Here is a 14,853-nt window from a genome sequence, read left to right on the forward strand (position 1 = left end):
GTTAAAAGATGTTGTACTTTTCCACAGGATTTTCTGCAGATTCGAAAGACTTCAAGTGGTGCTTGTTCCCATTCCTGGGAGATATCTCCTATAAGATAAACAATTGCATACCTACCTCACTTTACCCACCCCTTGATCTCTCCAAACTCATAGCTAATGGTGAAGACAAACAGGAAATACTTCTCAAATCAGGCTTTCATGAACTGAAAGGCCATATTTGCAATATCTCTTATGTGGACAGACAGGGAGAAATATCAAGACACAAGCCCAAGAACATGTTAGGTGTCACAAAAATCAGAATTCCCTCTTTTCAAAATACCTCTTAGAATACAACCACATCAGCAATTTTTCTCCCGAAATACTGCACATCTTCCCTTAAGGATCATAAATGGATGCTCACGAGAATATCAAGATAAGAAGGCACTTAAATTCCAGCACAACCCTTTGTAATAAGCAAATTGTGCCCGCAACCCTCCACACCTCTTTCTGAGAAACTAACTTTGAGGGGAAAGAATAGATACACGATACAATAGCAAACACATCTCCCCTTCTCCTTCTCTCCCCACTCTTAGTCCTGCCTCTCCCCTGCCCCAAAAAACTGGCCCCCGCTACCTCCCCCACCTCCTCCCACTTGATCACACTCACCTGACCATGTGCAGTACTTCGATACTGTTGTCTTCCTTGGTGCCAAGTTCTCAATCCTGTTGATGGTCACCTAGTTGAGCCATATATCGGTTAAGAGTTGAACAAAAAATCAATATTAGGTAAAGGATTGGTACCTTGCAAAATACCCCATTAAGATATCACCGATTAAAGGGCATTAAATGCAATAAGTAAAATATATGGTTGAAAAATTGGGCGAAATAGATTAGAAATTAGTTCTCTGGAATAAGTACAAATATTTTAATGGTAGTGTGTGGTGGTGGTGTTTCTTCCCTCCCTTCCCTTCTATGCCGAGGATTACTTGTCATTTAACCGTGAGTCTTGGTATCGATTCTACAGATTTGAGGGAGGGAAAGTTGACAGCAGGACAGGGCAATCAGAGCCTTACTTGCAGAGAATGGGGTGGGAGTTTGTTAGGGGGTATGCAAAGTGTTTTTTGCTCTCCTGGTTTGATTGCTCAGCTTGGCAAACGATTTAATTCATGCCTTGAAGTTCTCAGTCATCCACTGAAATGCCTTGGTTGAAGATACTCACTTCTCACCTGCTGGACTTAGCATGAAACTTTTCCTGCCCCACTCCAGTAGAGTGTGCAACATCCTCTTGAATTCGAGTCCGTTGATTTATCTTTGTATTTCTCTTCAAGCATTTTCTTGCCAAGAACCCAAATGGGGAAATTTAATTATCTGTTGTAATCCTTTTCTTGCACCCGGATAGGGAACCCAAGTTATAGGTTATCCATGTGAAAGGTGTTTAAAATGATATTTTCTCATTTTGGGATGAGAGGTATTTTATTGATTTGGTGTGAAATATAATGAGGCGCTGAAGCAAGGAAGGGAATTCACTGCCTCATTCGCGGACAATTTCTTGAGGCTTTGTACACAAATTGAAATATTATGCATGTGTGCTCTATGGAGACCAACATGGCTCATTCTGGAAGGCATTTCACTTAAAGGAATGGGGGTCAGAGGTCTGACTCGAGGATGTCTGTGTCGGTAGCTTTTGGGGGGGATTGTTAAGTCTGGCCACCCCTGGTGTAGGTAAAGCTCAAAGCATGAGCCATGGGATCGGAGTGGTCTGAGGAGAGGAGTGACGAAGTGGTATGGTCTGCGTGGCAGCACTGCATGCTCGGGGGGCCGTGGTGGAGCTGCTGCTCGCGGCGGGCTGTCCACCAGACCCACTAGACTCGTGCGGCTTCAGCCCCTTGCTGGAAGCGGTGCGGAGCGGAGACGTAGCCCTGGTCCAGCTGTTGGCATTGAGGGGTGCCGCCTTGGGTCGGGTGGATGCCTCGGGGCGCGGAGGAGTTCACCTGGCCGCTCAAGCTGGTCGCCTGCCCATGTTGACCTTCTTGGTGGCGCGGTGTGGGCTGCCAGTGGATGGCCGTGCGGGTAGTGGCATGAGTCCATTGCACTGTGCGGCACGAGAGGGACAGGTTTCAGCTGTTCAGCGGTTGCTTAAACTCGGAGCGGATGCAACCGCTAGGGATGAACAGGGACGAACAGGTAAGTTTTGAGGTGGGTAGGGACTGTGGCTTGGTGTTTTATTCCATTTGGTGGGATTGAATGGAATTGGCAGTGGTACCCAGTATTGATTGCCTTGTTTTGCCTACACAGAAAGGAGTAATGGATGTGATGCATTTCAGAGATTTTTGTCAGATACATTAAACTCTCGATTATCCATTTTTTGGATCATCTGTGCTACTCTCTCTTCCCTGCACCTTAAAAGTTTTATGCAATTACATTTGTAAAGATGATTAAATGCTTTGAAACTTTGATGTACTTTAAAAAAAAATACAAGTTTGACATATTTCAGGTTTCTTAAAAGTTTTTCATTTCACAAAATAAAAAGCCATCAGTAATATTTAATGTTTTAATGCAAACATTTTTGTACTCTTCATCCTTTCCTGTTATCATTTCCCTCACATTCACTAGTCCCTATAATGTCATGTTCTCCTTCAAGAAGAGCAAACATTTTTACTATACAGCCAAAAAGTCATTAAATATTCACACTGCATTATTTTAACCAGTATCATATGACAAATATAAATTTTTAACAGTGGGCCTTTGTGAATATTCCTCCTTAGCCATTTGTTTTTTCCTGGCTCTGTGATTTTTTGAGCTTTCTGAGGAAAATACATTCTACTATTCACTTAAAAATAGTTCTGTGTTCTTGGAAAAATATAATTCCATCCTTCTAAAAATTGCTGAAAAACAGAAAAAAGTTTCACTTTCCATTGCAAAAAGCTTGAATTAATCACGAGGAGGGAAAAAGAAGAGAGAATTGTTTCCTGAATGCAGTGACTTGTTTTTTTAAAACTTATTTGAGTCTTACTAATTTAGTCCATTTATATCTCAACCATATTTTCCACATATTTGGTAATCTGTGGTTTTCAATTATCCGTGCTGCATCATACGTCCATTAGCCCACGGATGATTGAGAGTTTGCTGTACAGCTCAAAAAAGATGAAACTATTTCCATGAAAAGGGATGAAATAAATTTGTGGAAGGATAATAATTGACACTCTTCATTAACAACCATTAATCAGTTTGGTTAGTTTATGCATTGTTTGATAGGACAGCATTTGTGCAGAAACAGCCATAGGTTTTAAAACCTCACATTAAATGAGCATATAGAGTTTGGAAATACTATGTATCGGTCAGAAAAAAATTGGGTGTATGTATAACAAATTGTTAATTTCAGTGGAAAAAGTCCTATTGCCGTCCTAAATCATTGTCAGTAGAATGCTACACTGGTTACCTTTTTTGCTGTGTGTGACACGTTAAAATTTGGTGGGGTGAATAATCAGGCAAGAAAGGATTTTCCATGTGAGGGGTTGATTTCCTTGTCCTTAATGGAAGGGTGAAGTTAAATTTCCGAAGTGTGGGAAGCTTGGTAAGCTGATGGGCATCACTTTGTGGTCCTTCATTTTCAAAATGAAATAAGTTTAGTATTGTCCGCGACACTTTTTTATTACCTGAGATTTGTTTTGATGAACAGAAAAGACCTGGAAAATGGCTTTTGCTTTTTTTGAAATATGGGCTAAAGAATGAAATTGCTCTGAAATTAACCAATTTTATTTCAATGAGATGTTAGTTGATTCTGTGCACCTATGGGTCAGTTGCAGTCAATGTTATTAATACACTCAGACTGGTGGCTGGTAGGATGAATAGTGAATGCAGTATGGCTTCAGTGGAATGGATAGTCTTTGGAAGGGAATAGACTTGGAAGTGCATTCATACTACAAGTAGTGTCTCTTTCGGTGCTTGGGGAAGTTTTAAATACTTAGGAATTAATTTAAATGGATTTTGATGGCAACGATGTATTTGCAAGCAGGAATCATGAGTGGAGAAATAACAGTGGGAGATAGCTCAAATAAGGATAGACACGATGACTTCTTGGTATGAAAGACAAATGTGTGTCGTTGAAAAATAATATAAATGTAGAATATAACAATTATTGCATTAGCACCGTTAATACAGCCCCTGAAAGTGGCAATACAAGCTCAAAAAGTGAGGGTCATTGCTTGTGGAGTAAAAAAGAACATGACCGATGTTATCAACATGCAGCAAAACAGCCATGAATTCATTAAAATATAAAGAATATTTTTGTAGCCAAGAAGTTAACCCCATCATTTTAATTGTACTCCCAAGGGATAAAATTATCCTCATTGACACCTCAAGCAGTAGAATGGAATGATCATGGAGTGCTGCGGCACTCAAAGGAGTAATTTTTTCAAAGTAGTCACGAAAAGCATTGCATCCAAATTCAAAAGACCCAGTGAAATTAGTAGGGACTGTTTTTCAATTGCTAACATTTTCTTGAAACCTTGTCTATGTGCATATGCTAAGAGCCGTATTCCAAAATGTTCCTCCTAAGAGAAGGAGGTCAACCTTCTCTGATATGTCATGAGGAGACAGGTTAGTTCTGACAAACACACCTCATGCCCACAATGCAATAGCACTTTGTAGTGAAAGAAATCTGTTTGAAACATTTGCACATTAATAAGTATAAATGGGAGCAAAAAATTGCCACACTCGCAGCTAATATGCTAACCTCCTTCAGCTAAGTCATGGGCCATTCCAGTAGTTGGCGCATGGTTGCATTGTTGTCAGTGGTATTTTTCACCTTGTGCGGAAAGTCAAGCACTGTGCTTAACCTGCTGAATGGGTATTAACCAATGTACCCAGGAGTTCCTTTCATCAAGTGTTGCTAATTCTTCGTTTTCTCCCCACCTCTCTCCCTCTCCATCTCTAAACTCCAGTAACACCCTTCTGGCAAATGGCTTCATCAGCCTTCTGCAGTGACTAATAATGTTGCTGATTCCTTAAGTTTCTAGTGCTAAATTAGAACTCAGAATTTGTGACTTTTGACTGAGTCATTGAACATGATCTCAGTCCTGGCACTGCTTCTGCTTGTGGAAAAACCCAGATGTCCTTTGAATGCAAATGCCAGCACATAGCTACTGCTCTCCAGGCTTCTGGTGTGGGTATGAACGTGAGCTTGCAACTTATCTTGGGATGCCATTGAAGGTGTAGATGATTAAATGAGGTGCAAATAAATTTAGTCAAATAGTTTTGTGTGGTAAACATCAAAGCACAGACCTAAATTACAATTGTTCAGATGATGCTATGGTGTACCGAAACTAGTCGACAGTAATGAATTCTTGCCATTGGAAACACAAAGTCTTTTTTTAATCTTTCTTCCTGTATTCCTTCAAAATAGTTTCATAACTCACTTATTCATCTCTTTTCATTTGAGGAAGTTACCCAAAAGCAGCTGATCTTTCAGATGAAACCCGCTCACATTTCAGTAATAACCTCTTATATTTATGGGTATCAACTTTTCTTTTTTCCTCTATTTCACTATTTTGCGGCTATAACTGTGTAATGTGGAATTTGTGGAAGTCTGGAATTGGTTTCCATGATTATACCAGAGGCCTGCTAATCATCATAGAGACTTGGTCAAGACCTTCTGTGGGCAAGCTGAGTGGATGTAGGCACATGTTGCTTCTGGGCCATAGGAAGAAAGATCTGAGAATAAAATGCTTTAGTGGTGAAGTTCTGCTAAACATTCCTTGAATTGGTTAGGTGTAGATGTGATACCGGGAAGTAATACTCATTTAGATGATTTTAGTTAAATATATACTGTATTGCTCTAGCTATTCACTTACATATTCCCACAGCCCTTATAGCTACTGCATGGTAAACTTAACTCGGATGCTTGATATGCCTATTCATTGGTTGGTCTGATGATGCTGCAGTCAGGTCTAAGCTGGAACTCATTATTGTGTGCACAGAAACACATTTAGGATATGAAGTCTCTCCCTCCTGCTGTGGGAGTCACTAGTCCATGTTTCCCTCTTTGCCATCTGGGAAAATCCATGTGGTCGCATGCTTCCACTAAGTGGCCAGGTCTTGACCAACTCGGCCAACAGCAGCCCCTAGGCCTCTAATTGTGCTCTCAATATTCTCAAAAACAAATTTACAAGCAAGGCAATGTATTATTATGGATATTGAATGGTCTCCTTTACAATTATGAAACAAGGGATTTATCAAAGAACAATTAACATTTTCAAATATAGTTTTTTGCATTTTCACTAATGTTTTTGGGATAATGAACATTATATAATTTTCTCACTCTTGTTATTACACTTATTCTCTGAATAGATTCTCCAGCATCACTGGCAAAGCAAAATCACTGGCTTCATCACTGTCACTTGCGTCAACAACTACTAAACTCTAATCTAAGTCCAATTTGCACACCCTTTCTACCTCTTTGTCTTCAGCTAAAACTTATCACCTTTCCCTGCTTGTCATTTCCATTAGGTGCACAGGCTTTTTTATTATAAATATGCATCCATAAACATGAAGCAAAATAGTAAAAAATAACTTGGCTCATGTCAAAAAATAGTTCCATTTATGATTGTAGCATATTGTTTTCTCACACTGTTGACACCTTGTGTTGAACCAGTATAGACTTCTAGCCTTTGAAAGCAAAGAGATCATGATGCTCTCGCTGCTTTCTCTTTGAAGGTTTTCTTGCATCTGCTCATCCTAAAAAGCCTGAATACAGCACCAAGATTCTACCTTGTCCACCTTTTTGACTCTCATCTTCGAAAACTTAAGTTTCCACGTTGTGGGTGTACATGATAATATATGGGTGCATCACCAGATTGTGTAAGTGCTTGCATTTCACTTACAATATTGTACCTAGATTACTTCATTGGGAGCCAGTATAATGGAATCAAAATGCTTATTGCATTGGTCTCATGCTCAAACTTCCCTTGTCAAGAAGTAATAAAGACGTGGGTAAGGCATGGACTCCACAAAATGTGTTTGCCTAACCATTTTCTACGTGCATAGATGTAGCAAAAAAATTGGGATTCAAATCCAAGTAGTGTGGTCATCTTAGATAACATGGAATGTAAGGTGTATAAAAATGCCTGGCAGCTCTTGATGTGGATTTTATTGAACATACACAATACATAGACCATCTCTGAAGGGTTAATAAAGGTAATATGAACAAAATATTCCTTCATCCACATACTAGTGTATGCAACTAGCATATAATGGGTGATATTAAAATTTAGGTATTTGACCAGCTGAAAAATGATGTGATGACTCAGTTTTATAATATTTCATAGCTCACATAAATATAGTACATCCTCTAACATTGTGAGACTAAGGCAGTGTTTCAAAGATGAAAACTATGGAACTACAGGAACCTGTAATAGCCGCATTTAGCAACGGCTTCCTAGGTAGGAGGCACAATGTGGAAATCGGTAAAGAAAAAAAGAAGTGCCCCTATTTATCCCCTCACTTGGGCTCGTAAATCGTCCACCAATAAACAGTTCTTTAGGCTTTGATCTCTGATTTTTCTTTTTCTTATGTTTCTCTATGCCTTCCTCCCTCATTAAAATTTGGCCAGCAACTCTTTCCCCTCTTTCACATGCTGGAAATGTACCTTCATCTATGGTAAACCTTTCCATTTCATTTGGTTCTTTGCACTTGGCCTCCAATCACCCTTTTACATCTGAGTGTTAAGCAACTCTGGTCATTCAGAAGTCTCCCTCCATACCTCCATTTTGTGGCCATTATTTTGCCTTCTTGCAAGTGTGTTGTGGAAAGTCTTTCAATGAATATCATTTGGCATTTTAATTTTGTGATTTTTTTATCACTTTCACATATGGAGAATTATTTGAGTGACATTCTGTTTTCCTTTCCAGCCCACTTTTCAAAACTTGTCTATTCTACTGCCCACCCTGAAAGGCTTTTCCCACTTTTGGATTTTGTTTGGATCCATTGTGATGTTAAAGTTCAATATTAGTTTTTCACACTAAAGTTGGTTACTTTAAACTCTGGACATGGTTTAATTATAGATTTCTGCATGTTTTCTATGTTTAATTTGCTAAAAATGTTTTTTTTCATGATTTTAGCATAAATGTGTATCCTATGCTAATGATCATCTAATAACATATTTTTTTGGAGATATACTTTTCCGAAAACAAAATAGTATTGAGTGCCAAAAACACAAGCACATGGAGAGTGGACAGTGCCAGGTGGATAATGCTTAATAAATATGTTGAAGGAAGTCATTTTTTCTCTCAAAAAATTATCAGTGATGAATAGGGACTAGACCACCATTCTTACTTTATTTACCAAAACATGCAGTGTTTCTAAAATAGTTCCACTTTTAGCTGTGTCTCATTAAATTTGGATTTTGATTCAATGCATGATATGGACTACATGCGAGTCTCCCGTCTCTTTCCGGCTCACACTCTCTATGCCAATCTCAACACATGGCACTCAAAACCTTCCACCCAAATCGTTCACTCTTGTTCCCTCTCGCCCCCTTTTCACCTCTTATGTTACCACCAGTTGCACTCTCTCATTCATTCTCACCATCTCTCCTTCCTTCTTGCCTCTCTTATTGCCCCTATCTCCCCCCCCCTTTCTTTGTCCCTCTATTTCTCTTGCTCCACCTTTTTTCTTCTCACGTTACCATCCTCGGTCCCTTTCTTCCTGGAAACCATAGGTAACACTGAGAAAGGATATCCCCCCCCCCACCTTTATCCTGCTAATGTGTGAATTTGACATGCCATTGGGCTCATTATTGAGTGAACTCGTCTACCATCACCTACCAAACAATATGAGTACCTATTTTTGTGTTTCTAAGTTTTATATGCTATTTTCATGCTTATAACTAACCTGATATACACTTTTGTGAACATTTTCTTTGTGTGTGTGTATGTATAAGTGTGTTAATGTAGGTGTAGTGCATATATTAAACAAAAGGCATAGAGGATAGAAAAATGAGGAACTAACGAGATTTATAATTTTCATGCAGATGCATATTGTTAATACATTTGAGTTATTTGGTTCATTGGCTAAGACGCAATCATTTCTCATAACTCAAAATTCTCGTCATGTATTATAGATTTTAAAATATCCATTTTTTAACCATACATGTTGAAATATTCACAGGCTAGTGTGTACTACATTTATCTTGGAAGTGAAAACCTCGATTTTTATGGGTAAAGTTAAATAACATTGCTTTAGGTTGGTTTATTAATGGCTAATTGCTAGGAATTATTTCCAGCATTAATTGTCATTGAAACAACCTACATCAATTTAATCTCCTTTATTTTAGCAAGCTATCAAAAATCGTCTCTTAAACTTCTGCAGTATGTGTAATCATTTAAGATTGCAGAAGAGTTTCCTAGTTAAATTCGAGTCAGTGGAGCTGCTTAAATTGTCTTATTTAAAAAAATGACGAGAATGAATACCAAGTAAATCAGGAATAAAATGTGAAACAACAATAATAGATGTATACCATGCCAAAATTTGCAATATTTATGAGAAAGTCTTCAAGTTTTGCATAAATAGTCTTATTATCACATATTTTATTTTTTGCATGTTCATAGGTGTTAAACATTTGCTAAAGAAATGCAATCTATGCTGTTGTACAAGTTAACTCTACCCAGCTACTGTTTGCATGCAAGGCATAATCTGAAAGATTGGATGTGTGCAATGTTTTTATAAACTTTCACTCTCTGATTGCCAGATTTCTTTTCCTTCATGACTTTCATACTATTGTTTTCTTTAATCAATTAAAACCTTAAATATTTTCCTAGTCAATAAAATTGTTATGGTTATTATTTTTTCATTTCAATAACAGGCTTAGTGTAGGCATCGCAAAACTTGGTGGCTCTCGCCTGCACGAAGTGAAGGGAAGAGGAAGTGTGCTTGGAAGGGGATCCTTGAGGGAGGGGAGGGAAGAGTGCATTAAAGGCAGAGCTGCCATATGGCTCACGTTAACCTTGAAGAAAGCACACAGCCAATTACGATAGTCCCTGTTCATGGCAACGTTTACAAATGGTGACATATTATGCCTGCACGTAAATATATATTCTGTCATTTTTCTTTCAATGTTGCAGTTACATTGCTTTCTTTCTACTCATAATTGGCATTGGGTAGCTTTGTATGTGCAAAAAATCCTTATGCTAGATTCATTCAAATTATAACTTCCAAGTATAGTAATATGTATTTTTATTTACGATTTTCAAAAATGCAATGAGTCTCCAAATGCATTTGAATGCTCCTTTTGCCTGTTTTTGTGTCATTTTTTCTATTGTATTTTTAATCAACCCTCCTCGTATACTTGCCCTTATTACATTAAGAGAAGTGCTGTATATCTCTAAGGATAATGGGTAAAAAAACCTTCTACACAGAGCATGTAAAGCAATTTGCAATCTGGGACATACATGTATCTTTAGTTGAGTCAAAAACATGGAGATAGCTACTTTTGATGAATGACATTTTTAAAATCTAGACAAGACTTGTGATTCTCATATTGGTATTATAAAATTATTAATTTTTATCATTCCTCTTTAATCATGTAAACAAAATAGTATGGAGAATAAAGTAAGAGTATTTTTATCAAATCCTGTGATTGTTTCTAAACTAAAAGAAGTAAGACGGATAAGGTGGGATACTAAAAATAAAAACTAGAAATAATCATATCTGGTTTAATGAGTTTCACTGGAAAAGCTTGATTCTCTGTTATAATTTGAGAAAAAGATGATTACTTTATTATAATTTTTCAGTAGTAGCATTTATACCACTGTGAAGTGATTATTCTTAGTTATGAATTATTCAGTTCCTCTTGCCATGTATAAAATCATCACTTTGAAATATTACAGTTTACTTAAACTTCTAAAGCTACTTAAATTTATTGTGTACCTAAAAAGTAAATATTATATTGCCCTTAGTTACTGAGAATAATCCAAGAGCATTTTATGGTTGGCAGTGAATAGAAGCAATTGCTAGTTTGCCCCACCCTGGTGGATGTGCACTGCCTCCCTTGCCCCCTGCATTGGGCAATTTTTACGAAACTGAACTCATCCACCAAAATGTGACTTCTGTGCAAGTCCAACCAAGTTTTGCGATGCCTCTACAGAGAAATGATTGAATATTCAGTTTTCATGCAAAATCAAATGTACCTTAGCAACGATGCCTTTGTATGAGATCCATCTGTTATCTTTTGGGCATAGGCCTTTTCTAAAGTAGAAAACTTTCAGATATAACTGAGTGAAAGTGAAAATTAAATGCTCCTATATCATAAGAATCAATCCTTGGTAAAACAATAAAAATTGGTAAAAAAATCTTGAGGATTAACCATTGTTATTTAGGGAAAATTTTAAGTATGGAAATATGTTTTTACTCTTAAGTTTTACTATGGCACTTAGTTTTGGAAGGAAGAATTCACTCAATGCATATTTTCCTTTTGTCAACTAATGAGGGAAAGTTTGAAAGGGTATTTGGTTGCATTCAATTGACAGTATTCTTGTGCATAGTAAATGAGTTTTTAATTTTCCTCAGACTTTATTTTTAGGTGCAATGTATTTTACCAACTTGCTGCATCATCAAGTACAAAGTTGGTTCACATGCAGCAGTTGAATATTCAAGTATACTCTTAGGACAGAGGAGAGGCTATGTAGAAGGGAGAGGGAGGGTGGAGAGTTGAAGGTGGGGGTTGAGGTTTTTTGGTTAAGGGAAGGGAAAGGCGGTGATGCCTTGGTTATGTAGTGGCATTGGGGGAGGTCAGAGGTATTGGAGGTAGGGGCAAACAGATACGTTTAACAGTTGGATTTGTTTTTCCTCAAGATCAGTTCCTTGGAAAGGAGAGGGGAAGGATGAGAACATAATTGATCGTTATAAGTATTTTTGGGGTCTGCCAAGTGCCTTCTAATCTCAATTTGCTCGAGAGTATCAATTTGTAATCCTTAGGGTGGGTATCTATTCAACTGCTGCATGTGAGCCAAACTTGTTCCTGATAATGCCGCAAGTTGGTGAAACGTGTTGTACCTTAAAATATAGTCTGTGGAAAATCACAAACTCATTCAATATTCAACAATTCCACAAAGTGAAGTCTGAAAGTGTAAAGTATTTTTTTCCATTTACATCCTAAAAGAAAAGCCTCTAGATCTTTTTTTGTTAAGTTTTATATCCATTGTGAATGATACAGAAATTATTAATACTCTTATTAATCCTTTTCTATTGCTAAACATATCCTTTTAACTCCATGGTGCTCATCTCTTGCTTACTCCAGTCCATTATAAATATTTTGCCCTCAGAAGTTCGGCATGACTTTCTAAACCAATATCTGACCCATAAAGAATTTAACTTTCTTGTGAATGAAACTTAAATGCTCCAATTTTCTATGACTTTTAAGAAGGAAAAATGAAAATGACCTTCATCATCAATTATTTTTTTCTTGCCCCTGAGAATCTTTTTTTCCTCTCACACCTAATATGCGATTTCTAAAAACAAGCCTCTCTGCTTTGCAGAATTGATGAATCAACTGATAATAAGTTATCTCTAAATTAATATGCTTTAAATGTAGGCTAAAATATTGAATGTTAATCTTTTTATCTTGACTTAATTTAAAATAAGCATGTATGATTTTCATGCATAATTTTCTATACTGCAAGTTTTTCATTGCAGCATTTAAAAAGTTAAACATTTAAACATTCAGTGTAAAGGTTGTTAGGAATGCCTACAGAATTAATCTCATAAGATATGATTATTGTGACTCAGAATAAGCTGCACTGTTTGTTTCCACAACATGATAAGGGGTTGCTTTTAGGGTTAATGTAAAATATGTTAATAAAATAAGTAAATAAATATCTTTCAAATCAGGCAACACGTCTTCAATTCACAAAGAATATACCTGATATTAAAATTAATTTTTAAATTAACACTCCTTTGAAGTTTATGTACTCTGAGATTTCTCACTGGCAAAGGAATTCTTAAGGAAACAAATGTCCAGAGGTTAAGTCAGAATTTGGATTGGACCTCGTATAAATCTCTTTACGATGATCATGGAAAAGATCCTGTAAATACATACCCACTTCCAATGCTGTATTTGAGCTGTTCTTTTAATCTTGAGTGGGAACCATCTTTGTGAATTGAGAAACTTATGCCTGTAAATGTTTATATGTGTGTGGTGTGTAAAGAAATTATTATTATCCATCTACTTAGCACTTAAGGAGGGAGAGGGAGCTTTATCTTAATTTTTTAGCTGAGGAACAATTAACTAATCACTTGTCTAATACTCTTGTGATTTTTTTTGCAGTGTTTCAAATATTTATAATCATTCGTGTTACTACTCATTGTGAAGTTTTATACTTTTTTGTTGTTGTTTGATAGTGGTTAAAATTTCTGTATTAATTGCATGTTTCAGCTATATTTGTTTTCTTTTCAGTTCCTTCAATGGCATCAGGAAGTTACCGTGATGAAATTTTACACATTCTTTGCAAGTATGGTGCAAAAAATTAAAAATTGGAATGGAATATTATTTGCATATAAAATATTTGTTTATCTGCTTCAAGTTTATGTGTGTGTATAGTTATATGTTATGTATATATAAATATATAAATGAATGAATATAGATAGTTATACGAAAGGAAATGATATATGATGAAACAGAAGAGAGGATAAGGGCAGGCTCCTTAACCTCAGTGGTCTTTCAATTTATAGAGGTCATTTGCTAATAAGAGAGAGGATTCTGAAAAGTGAACAGTTTTCCTTTTCTTTTAATTTTTATATGTAGTATTTCATATTTTATTGTTTTTTCCAATTTGTTTTCTGGGCAGTGGTAGTGATGGCCTATTATGTAAAAAATTAGGCTGCTGACTGGAGGGCCCTGGGTTTACATCTGGGAGATGTCTCTGGACACTGATAGCCAAACCCAAGCTGTGTAATTTTCTGGTTACCAGATTTTTCTGGGAAACCATACCTGGTGAACAATAAAGGATGCCCTCCTAACCCAGAAAGCATGATTTCATATGCTATATAAGGCATATAGCAGGTGAGCCTCTCACCTCTCAAACCAACCTATGGAAAACATTAATTCATGCCAATGAAGCACTTCCCAGCTTAAACTGACATTTGTGGTCCTATGTTTTATAAAAGAGTTATTAAAAAACTCAATTTTGATGGAGCCATGAAATTGGATCAGAATGCTGTCTGTCTGATCTAGGTTTTTATCAGGTACATACATGTGAATATAGTTATTATATCATTAATTTTTTTGTAACTTTCCATTTTAATTCTTCTGGTAGGAACCAGTATCATTATCAAATGCTTGGTTATATCCTTAGGCATATTACCTACCTTAAGGAGCCCTCTAAATTTTTTCCTTGACAAAGGTCTCGATAGTTTTTTAATCATTTAATGTGATTTGTATAACTTGTTTTCAAGCAAAAATAAAAAGGTTGGAACATTGAATTTTGTATTTATTTTTGAGGCACCTTGCTCATAAAATAAGGCCAAGTATAGGGCAGCAAGTTTCTTTAGATAAATTTGTGAATTGGTACAATGAAGAGCATCTATCAGACTTGGATCATTGTTTCATGAGGTAGGTGTGAAATATTTGTGTGGGTTTTCTATACTTTTTCAAGCATATTAGTTGAAACAGCTAGTGATTCCTTTGGTAATGAGTTCAATTAGTCTGGAGAAATGTGTGTCATCGAGTACATTTACACCAAAAGGTAGTGTGTCAGTAGTGAACAATGACATAGGTCAATCAAAGAGGACTACGGAGTGTTGCAGATCACAAGAAAATGGACGGTCCTGAGTGAGTGGCATAAAATTTGCAAAATTCCAAAATACAGTTGTCTCATAAAATATT

General features: G+C 36.7%; 1 protein-coding gene across 2 annotated transcripts in view; it reads left to right on the plus strand.

The window, feature by feature from the left end:
• Positions 1-14,450, plus strand: part of LOC139686056 (ankyrin repeat domain-containing protein 16-like) — a 34,318-nt gene extending 19,868 nt beyond the window's left edge. For both annotated transcript variants that reach the window (XM_071583163.1, XM_071583162.1), the window contains exons 5-6: positions 1,779-2,162; positions 13,426-14,450. In XM_071583163.1, the coding sequence (XP_071439264.1) occupies positions 1,779-2,162; positions 13,426-13,499 (458 nt within the window). In that variant the 3' untranslated portion in view covers positions 13,500-14,450. The remainder of the gene's footprint in view (positions 1-1,778; positions 2,163-13,425) is intronic.
• The last annotated feature ends 403 nt before the right edge of the window (positions 14,451-14,853 follow it).

Source organism: Hetaerina americana, unplaced genomic scaffold (genome assembly GCF_022747635.1).
Source record: "Hetaerina americana unplaced genomic scaffold, ioHetAmer1.1.p SCAF_13, whole genome shotgun sequence".
In the NCBI taxonomy this organism is placed as follows: domain Eukaryota; kingdom Metazoa; phylum Arthropoda; class Insecta; order Odonata; family Calopterygidae; genus Hetaerina; species Hetaerina americana.